The 21,798-nt window shown below is 42.5% G+C and overlaps 1 protein-coding gene across 6 annotated transcripts in view; it reads left to right on the forward strand.

Moving 5' to 3' along the window:
* Positions 1 to 21,798, forward strand: part of FGD2 (FYVE, RhoGEF and PH domain containing 2) — a 29,641-nt gene that overhangs the window by 3,363 nt on the left and 4,480 nt on the right. Inside the window, exons 1-15 of one of the 6 annotated variants that reach the window (XM_078392746.1) lie at positions 4,252 to 4,393; positions 4,791 to 5,106; positions 6,116 to 6,196; positions 8,941 to 9,089; positions 11,288 to 11,444; positions 12,383 to 12,521; positions 13,297 to 13,355; positions 13,457 to 13,603; positions 14,052 to 14,144; positions 14,993 to 15,072; positions 15,168 to 15,198; positions 16,483 to 16,575; positions 19,292 to 19,423; positions 19,706 to 19,852; positions 21,226 to 21,369. In XM_078392746.1, the coding sequence (XP_078248872.1) occupies positions 4,909 to 5,106; positions 6,116 to 6,196; positions 8,941 to 9,089; positions 11,288 to 11,444; positions 12,383 to 12,521; positions 13,297 to 13,355; positions 13,457 to 13,603; positions 14,052 to 14,144; positions 14,993 to 15,072; positions 15,168 to 15,198; positions 16,483 to 16,575; positions 19,292 to 19,423; positions 19,706 to 19,852; positions 21,226 to 21,369 (1,650 nt within the window). In that variant the 5' untranslated portion in view covers positions 4,252 to 4,393; positions 4,791 to 4,908. Of the gene's footprint in view, positions 1 to 4,251; positions 4,394 to 4,790; positions 5,107 to 6,115; positions 6,197 to 8,940; positions 9,090 to 11,287; positions 11,445 to 12,382; positions 12,522 to 13,296; positions 13,356 to 13,456; positions 13,604 to 14,051; positions 14,145 to 14,992; positions 15,073 to 15,146; positions 15,199 to 16,482; positions 16,576 to 19,288; positions 19,424 to 19,705; positions 19,853 to 21,225; positions 21,370 to 21,798 lie in introns of those variants that run through there. The other 5 variants (XM_020795372.3, XM_020795363.3, XM_020795336.3 and 2 more) reach the window with 5 other exon arrangements.

The following is a 21,798-nucleotide window of genomic DNA, read 5'->3' on the forward strand; positions in this document are numbered from 1 at the left end:
CAATTCTTGTGTAGAGATGGTAATGGAAGGAGGTGAGTCCACGCCCTGGCCCATGACTTGTGTTTTCTTCAGGCTGATTGTTAGTCCAAAGTCTTGGCAGGCCTTGCTGAAACGATTCATGAGTTGTTGGAGGTCTTCAGCAGAGTGGGCAACGATGGCTGCATCATCTGCGAAGAGGAAGTCCCGCATGCATTTCAGTTGGACTTTGGTCTTCGCTCTCAATCTGGAGAGATTAAAGAGCTTTCCGTCTGATCTAGTCCGGAGATAGACACCCTCGGTTGCAGTTCCAAAGGCATGCTTCAGCATGACAGCAAAAAAGATCCCAAAAAGTGTTGGTGCAAGGACACAGCCCTGTTTCACTCCGCTTCGGATGTCAAAGGGGTCTGATGTTGAGCCGTCAAAAACTACAGTGCCTTTCATTCCCTCATGGAAAGATCTGATGATGTTAAGGAGACGAGGTGGACATCCAATCTTGGGAAGTATTTTAAAAAGGCCATCCCTGCTAACCAGATCAAATGCTTTTGTAAGGTCTATGAAGGCCACTAAGAGCGGCCGTTGTTGTTCCCTGCATTTCTCCTGCAGCTGTCGGAGGGAGAATACCATGTCAGTGGTGGATCTATTAGCTCGAAATCCGCACTGTGATTCTGGATAGACTCTGTCTGCAAGCACCTGGAGCCTCTTCAGAACAACACGGGCAAGCAGCTTCCCTACAACGCTAAGAAGAGAGATGCCACGGTAGTTATTGCAGTCACCCCTGTCTCCTTTGTTCTTGTACAATGTGACAATGTTTGCATCCTTCATGTCCTGTGGTACTCCACCTTCCCTCCAGCAGAGACAAAAGATTTCGTACAGTTCAGTGGTGATGATCTCCTTACAGCATTTCAGCACTTCAGCAGGGATGTTATCCTTTCCAGGTGCCTTGCCGGAGGCGAGGGAGTCCAAGGCCGCTTTTATTTCTGCTAGGGTTGGTTCGCTGTCCAGCTCTTCCAAGACAGGTAGGCACTCAATGTTATTTAATGCTTCTTCGGTTACTACATTCTCTCTGGAATATAGCTCAGAGTAGTGCTGTACCCAGCGTTCCATCTGCTGTGCTCAGTCCTGGATGAGCACACCTGTAGCAGACTTCAAGGGAGCAGATTTCTTCTGTATTGGACCTAAGGCCTGCTTGATACCGTCATACATTCCTTTGATGTTACCTGTGTCCGCTGCTAACTGTATATGAGAGCTGAGCTGGAGCCAATAGTCGTTGGAGCATCTCCTGGCAGCCTGTTGGACTTGGCTGCGAGCAGCTCGAAGAGCTTGCAAGTTGTACTCGCTAGGACAGGCTTTGTATGCTGCTACTGCTCTTCTCTTAACCTCGATGGCTGGCATTAACTCCTCTGAATGGGCTTCGAACCAGTCAGCCACCTTTTGGGTCTTCTTGCCAAAGGTGGACAAGGCAGTGTTATAGACAGTGTTCTTGAAGTGTTCCCATCGTTCAGGTGCATTTGCAGTAGCCGGACCTGGAAGGGCTTCCTCAAGTGCTTGGGCAAATTCTTTCACTTTTCTTTGATCGCGAGTCTTGCTGATGTCAATACGTGGTCTTCCTTCCTTTTTCGTGTGATATACTCTCTTTGTTCGCAGTTTTACTCTACTACACACCAGGGAGTGATCAGTATCACAATCAGCACTCTGGTAACTGCGTGTGATCGTAATACTAGGAAGGCTGGAACGTCTAGTGAGGATTAGATCGAGCTGATGCCAATGCTTGGATCTTGGATGTCTCCAGGAAACTCTGTGTTGCAGCTTCGTGTTAAAGAATGTGTTGCTGACGCAAAGACCATGGTTTCTCTTCAGATCGTATAAATCAGCTCTGGTTTCTCTTCAGATCGTATAAATCAGCGATAACTGTATAATTATTATACAATAATATATAATTATTATACAATAATATATAATTGTATAATATTATTGTATAATAATTATACAATTATTGCTGATTGTATAATTGGGGGAAGACAATATATACTGTATATTAAAAACAGACATTCCATTCTGACTCTGAAATTACATTTTTTGCATTGCTGACTGGTCCACACTGAACCTTTTCAACTGAGCTCCCAAATATCTGCCGTTTTTGTTATTTTTGCTTAACATTACCCCTAGTTGTAACAGAAACCTTTTAGAGCTAACTGATTATCTTGTAACTTTTTATACGATCTCTATAAATGACATCTTCCTTTTAAGAAAAAATATATGTAATGCAGCAATGAGCAACTATCCCACTTCACGGCTTTATTTTTCTGGCCCTCTGCATTGCAAAGCCATACATATCTTTTATGTTTTAATGGCATAAACCTATACCTCCTTGTTGTAAATGTTCCTCTGAATATCACGATACTAACGGGGACAATGCCTGACTGTCTTATCAGAGTAATAACACTGAAGCCTCACAGTACACCTGGTAGCTTTTCTTCACCAGAACAGCATCTCTATTGAAATAATTTCATCCTGTTTTTATTTGGTGTCTTCCTTTATTTGTGTTTTGCTTGAGTCAGACTGATGTATGGCCTTCTATGTTTTGGAAGGCTCAAGTATTGATTTGTGTCCTTTAGGGTTTTTAAAAAGAGGTTCCTTTTGCTTCACCCCTTTAAAAGTGAAACTATATGGTCAAATCCTGAGAGATTTTCTCCACATATAAAATGGGTGAATATGAAGTCTTTTTTTTACTTACCAAGTGATGCAAAGGCTGATTCGAATTTGTTGTTCTTTAGTCATTAAGTTGTGTCCGACTCTTCGTGACCCCATGGACCAGAGCATGCCAGGCTCTCCTGTCTTTCATTGCCTCCCGGAGTTGGGTCAAATTCATGTTGGTTGCTTCGCAGACACTGTCCAGCCATCTCATCCTCTGTCGTCCCCTTCTTCTCTTGCCTTCACACTTTCCCAACATCAGGGTCTTTTCCAGGGAGTCTTCTCTTCTCATGAGATGGCCAAAGTATTGGAGCCTCAGCTTCAGGATCTGTCCTTCCAGTGAGCACTCAGGCTTGATTTCCTTCAGAACGGATAGGTTTGATCTCCTTGCATTCGAGGGGACTCTCAAGAGTCTCCTCCAGCACCACAATTCAAAAGCATCAATTCTTCGGTGGTCAGCCTTCTTTATGGTCTAGCTGTCACTTCCATATATCGCTACTGGAAAAACCATAGTTTTACTATGTGGACTTTTGTTGGCAAGGTGATGTCTCTGCTTTTTAAGATGCTGTTTAGGTATTAAACCTTTCCCACTCTTTTGTTGACTATGAGAGCTACTCCATTTCTTCTATGGGATTCTTGCCCACAATAGTAGATATGATAGTCGTCTGAATTGAATTCTCCCATTCCCATCCATTTTAGTTCACTGACGCCCAGGATGTCAATGTTTATTCTTGCCATCTCATGTTTGACCACCTCCAGCGTCCCAAGGTTCCTAGATCTTACATTCCAGGTTCCTATACAGTAGTTTTCTTTGCAGCATCAGACTTCCCTTTCACTTCCAGACACGTGCACAGCTTAGCGTCCTTTCAGCTTTTGCCCAGCCACTTCATTAGCTCTGGAGCTACTTGTCCTTGTCTTCCGCTCTTCCTCAGTAGCATGTTGGATGCCTTCCAACCTCAGGGGCTTATCTTCCAGAGCCATATCTTTTAGCCTTTTGTTTCTGTCCATGGAGATTTCTTGGCAAAGATACTGGAGTAGCATTGTCATTTCCTACTCCAAGTGGATTGCGTTTAGTCGGAACTCTCCACTATGTCCTGTCCGTCTTGGGTGGTCCTGCACGGCATAGCCCGTAGCTTCTCAAGCCCCTTCGCCATGACAAGGCAGCAATCCGTGAAGGGGTATTTGAGAAAGCCGCTTCCCACCCCACACCTCATCCCCAGCTGCTGGCAGGCTTCTACTTTTTCAAGGCGAAACTATTCAAAGAAGTTTTTCTCTCTGTCATCAGTTCTGATACCTTCTTGTAAAGACAGGGCCCCTGTCCATAGGTGGTGTTCTGTGACTGTTAGGACATGATGTTCAGGCCCAGTGGGGACATTCAAAAGCAAAGCACTGTGATTTTAATGTGTTGCATTGGGTACTAGTCCTGTCTATGTTTATCCTGAGCAGTGGTTTGTTGTGGGGACATGAAACTTTGCTTAAGAAGAGGAAGTGTAGGTTGGCTTTTAGGCAGATGAGGAAGCCTAGGGCATGGTGTGGAGTCTGATTGTGAAACAGAAAAAAGGATGTAGCCGCACTCAGCGTGGAAACAGAAAATTTGGCAGATCTTTCTCAGCCCAGCTTTAGATGACGGCAGGTTTCCCTCATCTCCAAGAAGGGCCAACAGATAACCTGACGATTCTGTGCAAAAGAGGGAAGGCAAAGGATGTTTCTGAGCATCTTGAGGGTCAGTGAGTCTATGTGGGGCGGATGGTTCCAGGGCACATGGATGCAGAACCTTTATGGGTATTAATGATGCATGCATTTGTGTATGGCTACAATGTTCAATTGGTTTGCAGGTTAGTTCAGTTGATTCATAGAGCATTCCTGCCTATGTCTACTTAGAAGTCTGAGTAGATGTAGCTTAATGAGCTTAATGGAGAGTACTTTTCTAGTAAGTAGCATCTAATACATGCTTCATCTGATTGATGACATGGGCTACAGTCTAAGGTTATGCCAAATATTACTTGTTAGTCTTTAAGATGCCACAAGATTCTTGTTTTTCTGCAGTCGATAAACACAACAGTTCCCTGGCCTGTCAGATTCTCAGATTTCTAACACTGCTTTTCCTTTTCTGTGGCAAGGCTTTATCAGACTCCTGGCCAGAAACACATCCTTGCCCAGTGTAGATGCCAAGAGAGAAGACCTGGTTCTCTAGAGTCCAACGTACTTCCATCAGAAATATGTTCTGATAGAGCAGCCATGGGTGAAGATGAACGAGTGCAGCACCAGCAGCGGCCCTGCAGTGAGGAGTCAGGAAAGGAGCCGACAAAGACCTGCAAAGGACTCACCGTCAAATGCCTCAACTCTTTTCGAGGCAAGATCTCTGCAGGCAACTGGAGAATTCGACAGGATGGCGACTCTCAGTCAGATCTCAAGACCGGACACAGTGAAGATCAGGTAATTAAGATGACCAAGATTAACTCGTTCCACTGATTTCAACTGGACTACTACAATATCACAAAGACTGGGTCCAGTCCATTGACAAGAGAATAGACTTCTTCATGTCAGATGTTAATCAGTTGTGCAGTGTTGGAGTCATGAAATGAGAAGGCTCATGGGCTTTGTGATCACAGGTAATTAGGATAGCAAATAGAGATAGAAGTTAAAGAAGTAAGCCACACACACAGGGATGTCTGCCAGCAGTGCTCCTGGTGGGCGACTAGTCTGAGGAAGCAGAGTGAGAAGTCTTCTCTGCCCGGCCCCCAGGAGGACTGTGCTTTTATTATCCTTACAAGCTCACAGATAGTTGACAGAGTTCAGATAGGACAATGGTTACATCATGCCATTATAACTGGCCTAAGGAAAGGCTCTTTAAGCAAGCTCTCTATCACCTATGAGAAAGAAGAACAATGGTGGGCAGTCATGCCCCTCAGAAGCAGCTGTGACATCATCCAGGATGGTTTGCCCTCTACTGTAGATTAAGCCAACAGTTTAGCAACCTTGGGAATGGCACCCCCACAGTGCAGTGCAAAATTAGGAACTGCAAGTGCTTCTCCCAAAAATCCCCATAGCCAGCCCTCCACTCCATTCTCCATAAATAAGAAGAGTCTGGAAATTCAGGCAGCTGGATCAGTCCATATAAACAAATGAGGAATAGGTCTTTTGTAAAGTTAATGGCTCTCAGTTGCTCATTCAAGTTCAATCCATATTCAAATACTTTGAATTCCAGCAGAGACACCTTGTGACATTATACTGTCCTGGGTTAAGTCTGCTTAAGTCTGTACTAGTTCAGGCAAGGATTACAGCTAAAGTCAGAGGGAGAAGAGAAGACTGCAGTAATGGTGGCAGATGATGCCATAGTTCCTGCTGATCAAGAAATCCCAGGGCTTTCACCTTGTGAGCCCTGGTTCTATTCTACAACTGCTGCTAATGTACCACATTATTTCTATTGATACTCTGCTCACAGGATTCAGAAGAGAAGAAGATAGCTTTGGAGCTACTGGAAACTGAGCAGGCCTATGTCACTCGCCTTCATCTTTTAGATCAGGTGAGTTGGCAAAACATCAGCTTTCTGGTATCCTCTGTCAAAAAGCCGAGAATGGACCGCTCTTCTCCTTATCCCTTTACATTGCATGAATGATTTAGGTTGTACTACAACTCCCATCAGGATTTTTGCAACCTTGGCTTTGATTTTGCAACTGCATCTCAGGTATCAGAAGTTTATGAGCAACCAATTCTGTGTGCTTTGGAAAGTCTTGCACTATGACACAGTGAGAACGAAACTTTCCAGATAGTCTGGTACAGTGGACCCTCTACTTAAGGAATTAATCCGTATTGGAATGGTGGCTGCAAGTCGAAAAGTCTGTAAGTTGAATCTCCATTGACCTACAATGCACTGAAAACCGATTAATCCCATAATGAGTGGTTTTTATTCTATTTTTATTCCATTTTGGTTTTTTTCTGGTCTGTAAGTCGATTCTCTGGCTGCAAGTCGAATCTAAATTTTGCAGCCAGAGAAGTCTGTAACTCAAAAAGTCTGTAAGTCAAGCCGTCTGTAAGTCGAGGGTCCACTGTATGACATGTTTTCCTCATCCCATCCCCATGCTGGCCGTAAGATGCCTGATGGAAAGATTAGTGAGCTGACAACCCTGACTGGAACTCAACAGCAGAATCAACTCTTAAAGGTGGCTCCCTTACTGATTTTTAAAAGATATCCCTGCAGCCTTTGATAACTGCAGTGCCAAACTGAACAGAACAAGAATGTATGCATAGAAAGGAGGAACTTTGTGCAGGGCTGAAACTAAGGACTGTCTGGAGAGTTTCCAGCTTTTCATCCGCTTCTAGTTTCATCCCACCATGGCTCTGGCAGTTCTTTCTATTGTGCACAACCATAATTAGCTGGGAGCTGAGGTTGAAAATCTAATTAGTTGAAAAGTGATTGGTTACATATATAGGGGTAAAGCAACACTTCCACAATATTAGTTAAAGCTGCAGTTGTCGACTTTCTGTTTATTCAAATATAATATGTGCGTTTTTTTAAAAAAAGGTAAATAAAAGTAACTATTCATGTTACTTCTTGAAAGCAGCAGATGCGAAAAGACCTTTGTCCAAAAGGCGCATAGCTAGGGAGGCCACATATACTCTGTAAATGCGAAAAGTTACAGTTATCCTGTAAAAGGAGTGAAGTTGTCCCTCGCTATCCAGCAGTAAGTTGTAGCTGGAGTAAGCCAATTGAACCAGTGGAGATTTGGTTAATATGAGGATGTAGTGCAACAGGCAAATCAGAACAGCATTGTGACTAGGTATGCTCTCAGAGGACATGTATGACTTTCTACATGTTCTGAGAAATACCTGGATCTTTGAACCATAGCAATAGTACATATTGATATAGATTGGACTGAGTGCACCACATTCACATAGAGCTTTTCAACAGGGAAATGTTACTGAACACACAAGAATTAGCATATACTGTATACAGTGGTCATATTGGAGAATAGCAAAAATGTAGCAATCTAAGATGTAACTGATATGGTGGGACTCACAATATGTCATGTAAGTCTTTGATGGATTCTTCCTAACTTGAAGCTCAGTCACACCTGCCAAAAGAACCCAAATTATGCCAATTTGGCTGTTACGTAGATCATTTCATAGTTTTCCATTCACATGACGAACACCAGCATCAATTCATTTGCCCTGGCAATCGGTTTATTTTCCTCTCTCCGAGAGGATTGTTTTATATTATACTGATGATAAATCATTTCTTATCATTTCAGTGTATATAAATGTTGCTGTCGATTGTTTTTCCTTGCAAAGGGGTCAGATTTGTACCCTTTAAAACCTTTTTTTAAAAGGGATTTTGATAAATTGCTAATAGCAGCCACTGGTGCCGCCACTGCTGCCAAAAACAACAACAACAACAACATGAATACATTGTTCAGAAGGGGGCAGCCTTTCTCCCATCACTTGTGGGTGAAAGAGGGCTTGAGATGTCCTGCTTTGAATGGCAAAGAAAGGGTGTTGCACTTTTTAAAAACATGCTCCTCACAATGCAAGTCTTTCAAAGCCCACTTCCTCTTCCTGACACTGTTCAAAAGGGAGAAGGAAAATTAAAGCCAAGAACTGAGAGATATTTAGGGAAAGTGAGTAGAGGAGGGAAGGGAAAAAGGGAAGAGGAAAGTGGGTGGCACCACTTCATTGATATATCACCTTTGGTAATTAAAAAAGAAAAGGACAAGGAGAGGGGCTAATTTCCCTCCAACAGTAGAGAAAATGAAGAGATACAAAATTAAAGATAACTGTAGCCTACTATAACGGTTCAAATAGAAAGAAATTAATCAATGCAGTTTTTAAAAATGTGAACACTCCTACCAATATATATAAACCATATGACTGTTGAAAAACGTATCAGTACACAGAACTATGAAAAGAATCAATCTAACTGGGGTTCTTTTCTCATGTATTAAAGACTTGGATGTTTCGCAGGCCTTCTCACCAGATTACTTTTGATTTTCTTCTCTCCTTTATTGTTTCCCTACTTTTAATTGTTGTTGTAATTATGCTGTTTTATGTTATTGTATTTTATCTCTGTTGTTGGCTGCCTAGAGTAGTCCACCGCGACTAGATAGGCGGGATATAAATTAAATAAATAATAATAATAATAATGTATCATTGAGCCTTTAGAAACCAATAGTATTATCCCTTCTTCCATCCCTTCACAAGAACGCTATGCATGCAAATGATATAAATAACTAACAGTATGTTCAGTTATGGGTTAAGAATCTTCCGTTGCAGGTGTTCTTCCTGGAGCTGCTGAAGGAAGCCAGAAATGCCAAAACCTTTCCAGAAGGTGTGGTTAAAATGATATTTTCCAATATCTCATCCATTTACCAGTTCCATGCAGAGTTTTTCTTGCCAGAGCTGCAGAAGCGTATGGAGAACTGGTGAGTCATAACAGGTAGACCCCTTCCTTCTCAGACCACTATGAGGGAACAACACGGAAGGGAATAATGAAAGCAAAAGCGCGAATATTATAGGTGTTGAAGTCTAGACTCTGACTAGAAAAGCGAGTTTTAACTAGGTGGATTGAATCTCCAACCATAAAAACAGATCTGTATTATGTGCTATATTATTTAATAGAACAAAGGACTAATAGATATGTGTGTTCTGTGCTTTCAAGTTGGAACTGATTTACAGCAACCCTAAAAGGGCTTTCAAGGTAAGTAGGATGTTTAAGGAGTAGTTTTACCAGTTCCACTCCCCCAGTGAGTTTCCATGGTTGGGCGGGGATTTGAACCCTGTTCTCCACAGTCCTACTCTGTCACTCTGTCCACTACACCACACTGGGAATCAACTAATGAAAAATAATGGATAAGTTTGTGTTGCTCTAATCATGGGCAGAGAAAAGCACAGTGTTTTGGCAAACAGTCATCATTATAGAACACAGTCTTGTAACTGACGGCTGATGGTTAATGTAGTTAATTCTCTCACTGTTCCTTACTAAAAAAATCAGAGGTAAGTGTCTCCATAAGGTTCAAATCTATAGTATCAAACCATATAGTTCACCTGGGACCAACACTCCTATGATGTTAGTTGCTGATCACCGAACAGCCACACTTTTATTTAATCTGGTTTTTAATAGGTTGCAATGATTTCTATTGCAACCCTCTACTTAATTATCTGGAAGTTAAGTCCCATTGAATTCAGTGGGGCTTCCTTCTGGGTATACATGTTTAGGATTGCCCTATTCAATGAGCAACCTCTAGTCTGTGGTTTTGGTTTAAAAATTATAGCTGCCATTTTGTGGGGCTTGTTTTGTTTTCTCTTTGTCATTGTTGAACTCTGATCTAAGAATGATATAGAAATGTTTTAAATAAAGAAACAAATGACAGTTTGTTGCTTGTCTACCTTCCTGATATGTAGCTCTGACTCAAGACATTTTCGTATCTGTGGCAAAGAGTATGAGGGTACCTCCTTCCATGTATGGGAGCTGACCAGGTTTGATATTTTGGCAGTGGCAATGGTTAAGGGTCTGCCTAGCTTAGGGGCAGGATACAGGCACTTTGTATGGTCTATACAGTTCAGCCCGCAGCTGCGCCTCTCCTCCTGCCCATGTCTGCCACCTGAGCTTTGCTTCATCATAGGTCCAGCCCTGCTGAATCAGAAGCCATCCAAAGACATTAATTCAGCTTACCAATGTGATGTGTGTGTGTCTCTCTCTCTGTGTGTGTGTTTTCTTGCAATGCTAATAATCAGGATCAACTAGTACATTCCTCCCTTCAACGATGCTGGGTTTGGGGCACCAGATCCCCATGTAGTTCAAAACCCATGTATAACTCTTATGTCCCCCAAAACACAACTACAAAGCATAAACAGTTGATTCACACCCACACCCACACATCGGTTCTCTCTGTTCTCTTCCATTGCGTTGACAATCCTTTCCACACAATACTGTGTGTAACGAGCCTTAAAGGTCCTTATGACCCCTGGATCTAGAGGCTGAGTTAGAGATGTTATGTTTGTGGACAAGTAGGCCATTTCAGTGTGTTCAGTGTTGAACTCATGCCTCTGGTTCTGGGTGGCCAGGGGCAGAGTATTTGTTGAATATTTATTTATTTATTGAAATATTGACATATTGAAAAAAAAAGACCCTGTATACAACCAAAACCTTGCTGGTCAGACCCATGCGATTCAAGGGAGAAGTGTATTGTCTGTAGCGTACGGAGTTCTTCAAAATGTGGACAACTGCTTATTAGAAGCTGTTGCGTCCAACAGACACACTTGCAGATGTCATAAAACAATGGGAGTGACATTGGGTCATTGCTAGCCAAGACTAATAATGACAGATTCTAAAGCAGCCATTCTCAACCTTTTTTTTTCTGTTATTGCCATAAACACAATATGAAAGAAATATAGACTGAATTAGGATTGTATATAAACCACATAGGCCAACCTTGTAAGGTGGTGTGTGAAGAACTGTTTCCAGTCTGTGGCCCCCTTCAAATGTGCCAGGGCTCCCCAGGGGGCCACATGCTTCCCCCACTTCATTGAGAATGGCTGCTCTAGACCTTCCTTAGCCTATTTCAGTTGCCTTCATAGGGATGCCAACCGCAGACCTGTCCTCCTGGCATTCTCTCTACAGGGATTCCAGTCCCAGGATTGGGGACATCATTCAGAAGGTTGCTCCTTTCCTGAAGATGTATAGTGAATACGTCAAGAACTTTGACAAGGCAGTGGAGCTGATCACCACATGGTCTGAAAAGTCCTTGGCCTTCCAGGAAGTGATCTCAAGCATTCAGGTGCATTGGTCTTTGTATGCAGGACTCTTTTCACCCAACTTGGTTCTCACGAGGAAGACATTCTGGGATAAGGGTGTGTGTATATATAGAAGCAACCTGGACATGTTAGTGACCAGACAAAGCATTAATATGGCACCCCTTCCCTATTCTAGCTTTTCTTCACCCATTTTAAACAGTTCTAAGGTTGATGTCCTTCACTCCAGTTTTGCTCTTTGTTGGGATATTTGTCTCCAATGTGCTTTCTGAGCCTTTTGGTGCAGCTTAGCCCCACATCTGTACTCACATCTGTACGATTTTTAAACAGTAGGCCTCCTGTACCCACGGGATCAGTTTAGACCCTGTCCCCAGATGCTGAAAAACATGGATTATAGAGTCTCTGGCTCCCTCTAGTGTCCAGTTCTGGTAACTTCATTTTAGAAATATATTTTTCTAGGATTTTTTCTTTTAATATTTATTATGTTCATACCATGGATAAGTGAATCAGCAGATACTGATTCCATGGATAATGGAGTCCTATTGTACTTTGTGCAAAGTGTTGAGGATTGAGTAACAAATGCCTGTGGTAGGGCTACTTTCTCTGTCTCTTGGTGAGCTTTAGCTCTGTGATCTCACAGAAGTTACCAGCACGGTGCTAATTCTTAGCCGGCAGCATTTGAAACTAGACACTGTTCCTCTGCCACAGGACCTGAAATTTTCTGTTCCAGAACTACCAATAGAAAGACATGCATAAGGCATTAGGTCTTTCTATCTGCTGCTGCACCATTAATACCTGGCTGGAGAATATTGTCTACAAGTATACAGAGGTCACTTTGGGTTGCTGAAGAGGAAAGCCAGCTGCTGCATGTGTGAAGCTGTATGTCATTGTACGCATAGTTGCTTATGGACTCTTCATTGCCATGGTTTCATTTTCTTTCTGATATGGTTATATCCCTGAGCAGAGGCAGGAGACCTGTGCCAGCTTAACCTTGCAGCATCATATGCTGGAACCTATACAGAGAATCCCCAGATATGAACTTCTTCTGAAGGACTACATTCGAAAGCTACCTTTGGAGTCACCAGACAGGGAAGATGCACAGAGTAAGAGTCCAGTGTTATCCCTTCAGAGATGGGTGTAAAGAAGAAAGTGGAAGGAAATTCTCTATTCCTTGTGATACAGATGTGCATGCTACATGTGTTACACTAAGCTTTTCCCTTAGTGTTCATATCCTGTTTTGCTTGTCCCACCCCCTCCTTCCATATGAATGCTATAGAGTTGTTTCACATATTTATTTGGGGATGGAGTAACAAGTCCCTGTACTAAAGTTACTGAATCTTATACAGGTTGAAGTTTTGATGCCTTTAGACCACTGGTTCTCAACCTTGGCTTACTTAGGAGTTTTGGACTGCAACTCCCAGAAGCCTTCACCACCAACTGTGCTGGCTGTGGTTTCTGGGAGTTGCAGTTCAAAAACATCCGAGTAACAAAGGTTGGGAACCTAGGCTTTAGACTACCAGCAGTGCACCCAACTGCACTGATAACAAACTCACTGATAACAAACTCCTGAATTCAGCTGTCCCTGGCTCCTTTCTGTCACCAGTGAGCAAAGTACAGTCCTCAGGATGCAGTGGGACTGTGACTCCCAACGCTGCTTGCTGGCTAGGGCAGATGTGTGTTGTGGTCCAGCAAGATCTGGTAGGCTCTCCTTTGCTCACCATATAATTCTCATTAATGGGGATTATGGACAAATAAAATGTGAAGGCAATGAGAGCTCTAGTAGCAGCTCACAAGGAAAAGGCCCCAAAGATTCTTTTCAACTGAGTGAAAGTTTAATGCCCTGACAGGAAAAGCCTTGTCTTTCCCACTGTTTTCCAGAAGCTCTGGAGATGATTTTCACAGCAGCCAAGCATTCTAATGCTGCCATTGCAGAAATGGTGAGTGTCCCTTAGCCCTTCTTCTCCAATTAAAGCCGGAGATATTTGTGGCTGAATTGCTGTTCCCCAGGTTACATCTCTTTCTTTTCATTGTTCTGCAGGAACAACTCCAGAACCTTTGGGAGGTGTATCGGAGGTTGGGCCTTGAAGACGAATTCATTGACCCTTCTAATGAGCTCATTAAAGAGGGACCCATCCAAAAAATATCTTATCGGCACAACGTCACAGCAGAAAAATACCTATTCTTGGTGAGATATGTTCATCCGATTGTGGGGTGGTGTCTTTCCATTATGTTGTCTGATGGCAGCTGTCAGTCAGTGTATTGAGGCCTGTTGCTCAAAGCAGTCTTGTTATTTGTCACTGTAAACAAATGAAATCTTTTATTCTTTCTACTTCAATTGTCTTTGAGTGAGTTTTTCAGATTGTAAGAAAAAGGGGTGGTTTACTCTGGGGAGCTTGAAGCTATTCTGCTGCGAATCTCTGCACTTCTGCTGTGCAGCAAAAGGAATTCAATCAAAATTCAAAATTCTGCAACCATGTTGGGTCATTTGATTTCTTTCTTTCTTTCTTTCTTTCTTTCTTTCTTTCTTTCTTTCTTTCTTTCTTTCTTTCTTTCTTTCTTTCTTTCTTTCTTTCTTTCTTTCTGTCCAGTTTTATTCATATTTGATATGTGCATTTTCCTTCATTCTCTCTTAGTTTAATAACGTACTGCTGTACTGCGCACCAAAAGTCATTCAAGTGGGTTCCGAGTTTCAAGTGCGAAGCCGGATTGACGTGGAGGGCATGAAGGTGAGAACATTTCATTGAGCCTTCACTTGGAGTGGGACTGTATCAGAGTATGGAAAAGTTATTTTCTTGGGTGACTATTTCCAGAATCCCTCATGGCTATATAGGCTGAAGAATTCGAGGGTTATAGTTTAAAAGTCAGTTTTCCAACTGCAAAACCTATGCTGCTGTGTCTAATCTGACCCAATTCAGCTCAAGGGGACTATTTTCAAGGTAACTGCATAAACCAATAGTAGATGGGCAGATCAAGGCAAAGAGGGACAGGTAGGGAGAATCCATACAGAGGGACTGCCAAAGTTATGCTGAGCAAAGCAGAAGATTGGGGTGGAGGGAGCTTGAGGCACAAAATCTGGGACACCAGCTCCAGTCTTCACATGCTCTTTTTTGTTGTTGTTACTGCCATCTGGGAGCCTGTTCACACTGATTGTTTGCTCAACTTCCTTTGCTGTGGTGTTATTTTAATTGCTTTTTAAAAATTATTTCTTGCAATCTGAATTAGCACTAGAACAGAATGACAGATAGAAAACAAAACAAAGCAGGGCTGAAACTAACTAAGCTTGCCAAGGAGAGGCCAAACTGAGGCTGAAACTGACTTGGCTTGAGAAGGAGGGAGACATCCAGCCAACAAACTCCACAGACACAATTTACACTGACAGAGCTGCTCCCCTCTGGTGGAAGAGTAAAATACTTCAATTCTGATCAAAATTATATGATTTCCTGTCAAAACAATCTATGCTTCCACGTGTGTTGTATAGCCACCTTTTAAAAATATAGGAATAATATAGAATTCACTCTGTTATTGTCATGCTGTTTTTTTTTTTTCTTCCTTTTTCCCTTCTGTGGATACCCAGGTTCGAGAACTGAATGATATGGAATTTCCTCATGCATTCCTTGTGTCAGGGAAGCAGCGAACTCTAGAACTGCAAGCCAGGTAAAGGATGGGAGAGGGCATGATTCTTTCTGATTCTGTTGGCAAAAGGTAACACAAATCTTTCTTTCTGACAGCTGGGTTCTTTTTCTGTACAGATCCCAGGAGGAAATGAATGCTTGGATAAAGGTAACCGATGCTGCTGTTCTTCCAGATTGGCAGGAGTCCTGGCCAGTGACAGAGGCCAAGCGCTCCAAGTAGGCCAGCAGCCACTCTCCCAGATAACTTGCAGATCTTCTGAGCAGCTGCTTCATAATCTGAAACAAGCGCCTTGGTGCTTCTTCTAAAGACCCACTTCTGGTTATACTGGGCAAGTCGTAAAAACACAAGAAATGTCATTGTTAATCTGCAGTAGTAGGGAAGAGGTGATGTGAGATGCTTCCAGATGTTGCCTCCTAGCAATACTGGTTAAAAGATGTCAGGCAGCTGTTCTATCTTTCTTTATTCAGTTGTTTTTCTATTGTTAAAAAAAGAAAGACAGAAGAAACAGAAAAAGAACACAGATGGGTTGCAAATGGAAGATGCTGACATTAGGACCTGTTAGAAAATTCCATAGAAGAGCAAGAATATCTGCAAGAATTCTTCTGAGGGAATGCTATTTCAAGCAGCTTAGTGGTATAATTCAGTGTAGTTAAGTTAGCATGTGTAGTGCATGACATTACAACAGTGCATCTTTCCGGTATACATTAAAATAATGGCTGAAATACTTCCAGATGGGGTCTGCCTGTGCACTGAGAATAATGCCAGCCTCAGCAACAGATTGTCAGAGGTTCAGGCTTCCTTTTTTCAATTTTGTGATCCATGTGCCTTTGTCTCATTGTGTGTGAAACACATACATCCCAAAACTGAAGAAGAAGAAGAAGAAGAAGAAGAAGAAGAAGAAGAAGAAGAAGAAGAAGAAGAAGAAGAAGAAGAAGAAGAAGAAGAAGAAGAAGAAGAAGAAGAAGAAGAAGAGATTGTTACTTGGCAGCAATGTACTGCTGAGACTGACATAATTCCCATTATGCAGGTGGAACTGTCCAATAGGATTTTGGCCAATAAATAAATTTTGGATTAGGGGAGCCTCCTGTCCCATGGAAAACAATACGATTGTGCAGTAAAAGTTGGAAATATCTGTTGACTGGTAGCATTCACATTGCCCCCCAGCCTCAGGAATAAAAAGATATTTATGATCTGTATGGAGATTTTCAGTAATGAGCTTTATAGGCGGAAACAACCTGCACACAGGAGGGGAGCACTGATTAGATGCAACACAGGTCTGCCCCTATCATGCAACAAAATGGGAGAATGGTATAAATTACTCCACGCCCCCAGATATATTTTAAATGCGGTTGGGAAAGACGTGGCTCTAAACAGATTGGGCACCTTCATGTGCAGATTGAACCTTTCTGTTAATTTCCTTTTCCCCATCAGGCTTTCCAGTGTGCCATTGACAGAAAGGAGAAGAGGTGTGAATCCTTCAAGGCAGCTATCCAAGGGTCTGAAGTGGTGATTCAAAACTCCAATGTAATCCTCCTCAAATCCACTCCCCAAACCATATGCCTCACTTCAACTGTGATGTTTATGCATTTCTGAATTTAAAGCCATGAGTGAGCCTTCCAAAGCCCATAACTTTTGTCAAAAAAGAAACACACAAATAAAAGCACAGGGCTCAACCAGGTGGGCACTTGACCTGCTGGTAGGTACATTTTGGGGGCAGATTGGTTCTCTCTCTTTTACAGTATCCACACAATGTAGTCACTATATCTGTGAAGATTCTGAGTCATCCAGGTGAGCTTATCTGGAAATTGAATCATGGCAACTGGACCTCTTCCTTATTAAGTTGGAATGTTTCGCTACTCATCCAAGTAGCTTCTTCAGTGTGAGGAGAGTTGGTAGGAGACCCCTGATATATCTATCTTCCACGTTGGTTTCACTTCTGCCCTGGTCTGAATAGGCTCGTTAGATGGACAATGGATGGGAAGGGGTAAGTGAAAAGCCCACCTCTGCAGTCCTTCTCCTCCCATTGTCATGGAGTTAACAGTTGCTAAAAATTGTCTTTCTGGTGGTCGTGGTCTTGATCTTTCTGGGGACAGATGAAAGGACAGCATGATAAATAGGAGACCGATTGTGTCTAAATCCTCCACCCCTGTTGAGTGAGATATTTTCTATACGCACATGCTTGGCCTCTCCCTCTCTCAAACCACCTATTTTCTCTGTCCAAAATGAGACTTAGAGAACTAAGGCAGAGACTCATCCACCCAAAAGACCGGACACCAAAATACAACAGAAGCAATATAGTACAGTACATGCAGTCCAATACAAAGGAGCGTTTGGAGCTCTACATTGAAGAAACCAAACAGCCACTAAACAGGAGAATGGCCCAGCAGAGGAGGGAAAATGGCTCAGAATCACAATCAGCAGTGTTTCTTCATTTGAAGGACAAAGGACACTTGTTTGATGACCAAGATGTACTCTAGAATGGGTGGAGAAGGACTGCAGAGGTGGGATTTTCACACACACACACGTCCATTGTCCATCTAAAGAGCCTATTCAGACCAGGGTGAAGTGAAACCAATGAGGAGGATATATCAGGGGTCTCCTACCAACTCTCCTCAGACTGAATATGCTACTTGGAAGAGTAGTGAAATGTTTCAACTTAATAAGGAAGAAGTCCAGTTGCCATGACTCAACTTCCAGATAATATAGTCGCTAGAGTGGACCAATTTGCTCCCAGAGCACCCCAATCTGCACCTTTTTGAGCTCATATCAAGGGCTTCTACTTTTTGGCGTGGGTTGGTGCTCTCTAAGTTAGTTCATTCCCAGCTCATGTGAAGGAACTAAAACTGAGCCTTGCTGCTTTTGACACCACCAAGGCTCTTTCTGGTTTCATTTTCTGAAGTTGTGAAGTGACTTAATAAGTGAACCACTTCAGGGTATTGATAAATTGAGCATTTTCCCTGCTCCTCTACAGAGGGGCAGGGGAAGTGAAATTATTAGTTTTTTTTTACTCTGCTAGAACATCTCTGTTGTGCTGAATAACATAAATTGAATTAAATGATTTGTTTCTTTGCCTTTGTGTGAAGTGCACAAACAAAAAATATTTTCACTTAAGTAATTCAGTGGAACAGCTAGCACTGAATCGTTAAGCACAGGCAAAAATAATAATTTCACCTGTTCCTCCTCAGAGGAGAAGCAGAAGTATTCAGTTTACAGTGGAAAGAGTCAGAGGGCAGCTTGAAGTTGAAATACCATTGGACATGAGGTCACACCCAATGGCTTATTCATTGGTTGATTGGTTCTTTCATTCAACTTTTGGATCACCCATCTGGCCTGCAGCCACTCTGGGTGGTTCACAAGATAAAAGTACCATATTTTTCTGTGTATAAAATGACACCTTTTCCTTAAATAATTAGACAAAAAATTTGGGTCATTTTATACATGGAAGGCAGCCACTTTCCCTGTCTTTTGCAGGGGAAAAAGACTTTTTGCTAAGCCTCCATGGGGCTTAGCAAAAAGGAAGGGAAGGCTCCCTTCGGGTAAAGCAGCAAATGAAAGGGCTGCACGATCGCAGCCCTTTGATCCTGAAACCCTTTCATGGCTGCTTTGCCCACTTCCTAAGCCCCATGGCTTCATAAAAGGCAAGGAAAAATGACGGTCAAAGGGAGCCCTTTGATCCCTGCTTTTCCCTTCCTTTTGCTGAGCTCCGTGGCTTAGCAAAATGAAGGGAAAAGCAGGGATCAAATTTTCTAATTTGGGGTTAAAAAAAGGAGGGGTCGTCTTATACATTGGGTCATCTCAGAAATAGAAAAATACAGTAACACAAACAAAATCATATAAAACAACTCAATTCTAAAACAAAATATAACAACTTCAAACAATATAAAATACATTGTAAAATACCTAAATATAAAACATATTCCAATGTATCACTCCTCTCGCGACCTCAAGCGACCCTATTTAGATTGCAGCAGGCAGCATCAAAAGGGCCAGTTCAGTCTCACACTTACAGATATACAGAGAACCAGAAATAGTGTGATTGGGAGAAGAGGAGGAAAAGACAGAGGGGTGAGATGTGCAGATAAAAGGGTCTTCCATGAAAGCTTTGGCGATGATGCCAGGCAATGTGAGACAGAGGCTTCAGAGTGACAATTGTCATGTAGTTTTCAGCAGCTACTATCATCTTTATTGCCAGAAGGACCATAACAAAGGTTGCTTGAGTCCAACTCTCTTCTCCCAGCAGTGCCAGTCGGAGGAGCTGGGCAGGCGGGCTCCCCAGTGGGTGAGAGACAAACTGGTGACTATGTGCATGCGTTGCAAGGAGCCATTCAATGCCATCACACGCCGAAGGCACCACTGTCGGGCCTGTGGCTATGTGAGTAAGCCCTTCTGCCCTGTCAAAAGTGTTTGGGTACAGCAGTAATGACATGAATGTATGGAAGGCACAGAGAACTAACAAAGAAGTCCGTTGGAAGGACTAGTCTCAAAAACTAGCCACAAGAATGTCTATGCTTGGTCTCATCCTATTTGAGCAGTGGAGAGATAAATGAAACTCTACCACCTTCCTTTCAGCTTTGGGTCACAGAGTGGAAGAGGGGTTGGGTTTCCATGCTAAATCCTCCTTCAAGCCATATTTTGATTCCCCTCTTGGAGGCAGGTGGTGTGTGGCCGGTGTTCAGAGTACAAAGCTGAGCTGCAGTATGATAAGAATAGACCAAATCGTGTCTGTGTGGAGTGCTTCACCTTCTTGACAGGGCATTTGCTGCCTGATGACCAGCATGGAAAGAACAAAAGCATCCTGGAGGTGAGCGGAAAGCCATAGCAAGATGTCTCTGTTCTTATTTTCTCAGTCTTCCTACTTCTGTCCTGTTTCTTTCTCTGCCTCTGCTTCAGTGAGGGCTTGGCCACTATTTGCCTGTGTTGGGATCTTCATTGTCACATCTACTTTGCTATGCCATGCGGCAGCTTTTGATCTGCCAGTGCAGTTGCCCCACTGTTCCCCACAAAGCATAAGCAAAGTATGAACAAGAGACACTCACCCCTAAATGTAGAATAGGCAGATAGTGCAAAATCATAGCAAATAATGGCTCTCCCGCTCACCCTCAAATGTTTGGGAACACGAAAAGCAGGGGTGTGTATGATGGACTCTGTCCAAGGTACTCATATTCAAGAACCCAATAGAATAGGCTTGTCCTGATTATATTTACACAAAAAACAGAAAGAACATTGTTCACCAGCTTTAGATTTAAATTTGGGGATGTATATTATGCCTCAAAGGTCTGAACATACCGTGTTTCTGCAAAAATAAGACAGGGTCTTATATTAATTTTGGCTCCAAAAAACACATTAGGGCTTATTTTCAGGGGACTTTTTTTCATGTACAACAATCTACATTTATTCAAATACAGTCATGTCATCTTCTTCTGGTTGCTGCACAATGGTGGAGGGCAGGGTTTCACTTAACTAGGGCTTATTCTTGGGGTAGGGCTTATATTACGAGCATCCTGAAAAATCATACTAGGGCTTATTTTCAATTTAGGTCTTATTTTTGGGGAAACAGGGTAGTATGGTAATTGACTGTACTATTTCTGTAAACATGATTGCACTACTAACGTGTATTATGTTCTGTTCCATAGACAGTTACAGTCCATTGACAACTGAAATTACTTCAATGTATTTTTGAATATTAGGTGTTTGCAGAAGCCATAGGCTAAATCAAAGCTTCTTGAGCTCAAGAGAGCAATGAGACTATCTTATTCCGTGTGCCCTATCATGTATTTGAGACCCATGAGTGACTGACAAGGAGCACCTTTTTGAAAGTAACATACTGTATATAGGCCAAGTCAGAAGATATTGGTCCAGCAGATGGACATTCTGGGTAGCTGCTGTCTTTTTGGAAATGATGTTAATCTCTGTGTAGGGGGCAGATAAAACATATTTTAAATGAAGGAGAGAAATACATAAACAGAGACCTTTATGTTGACTGTCCCTGTACTTCTGCCCCCCCCACCGAATTTTGTCAGGATATGGTGAATCTGATAGGCTGACTCTTCTTGCCTGCAAGCCCCCACTTCAACACTTTGATTTGAGGAACCACAGGGAAACCCATTGAAAGCCTAGATGATAGGAAATCTTAACAGAAGCATGTGATTGTGTGTCTTCTTCTACTATTGACAGAAAGGATCTGCAGGGATATCAGGGCAGAGCTTGATGTGCAGTTTCCTGCAACTGCTGGACAAAAACGGAAAGGGGAGTATGCGCGGCTGGTTTGTGATCCCACAAGATGATCCTCTGGTGCTGTACGTTTATGCTGCTCCTCAGGTATGCTTGGGCCTCTACTGTCATTAGAATTTGTTGCAGTGGGAATCCAGAAAGCTTAAAGCTTATCTACTCACCCACCCTTTTGATTATTGTTAAAACTTAAAGCTTCCACAATGCTGACAGAATGGATTCCTCTGGTAAGAGAAGGTGTCAAGCTGCAACCAGATGTAGTATGCAATTCTGTGCATTTTTAGATTTATTCTTTCATCTCCCATGCCCAGCCACTACTAGTACCACCATCACCTTACAAAGCTTTGAGGGGAAGGAATGGTAAACTTCCTTAAATATACTTTATCCCAGGGAAAATATATGGGAGAGAAAAGCAATGGGAGGGAAGGGATGTCAAAGCTGAGCTGTAGACAGCTGTCAGAAGTGAGCTGGGAGGGGGTGTCATGGAGTCCAACCTGAGGAATGCACCATGAAGTCAAC

The sequence above is a fragment of the Pogona vitticeps genome, chromosome 4 (assembly GCF_051106095.1).
Source record: "Pogona vitticeps strain Pit_001003342236 chromosome 4, PviZW2.1, whole genome shotgun sequence".
NCBI lineage: Eukaryota > Metazoa > Chordata > Lepidosauria > Squamata > Agamidae > Pogona > Pogona vitticeps.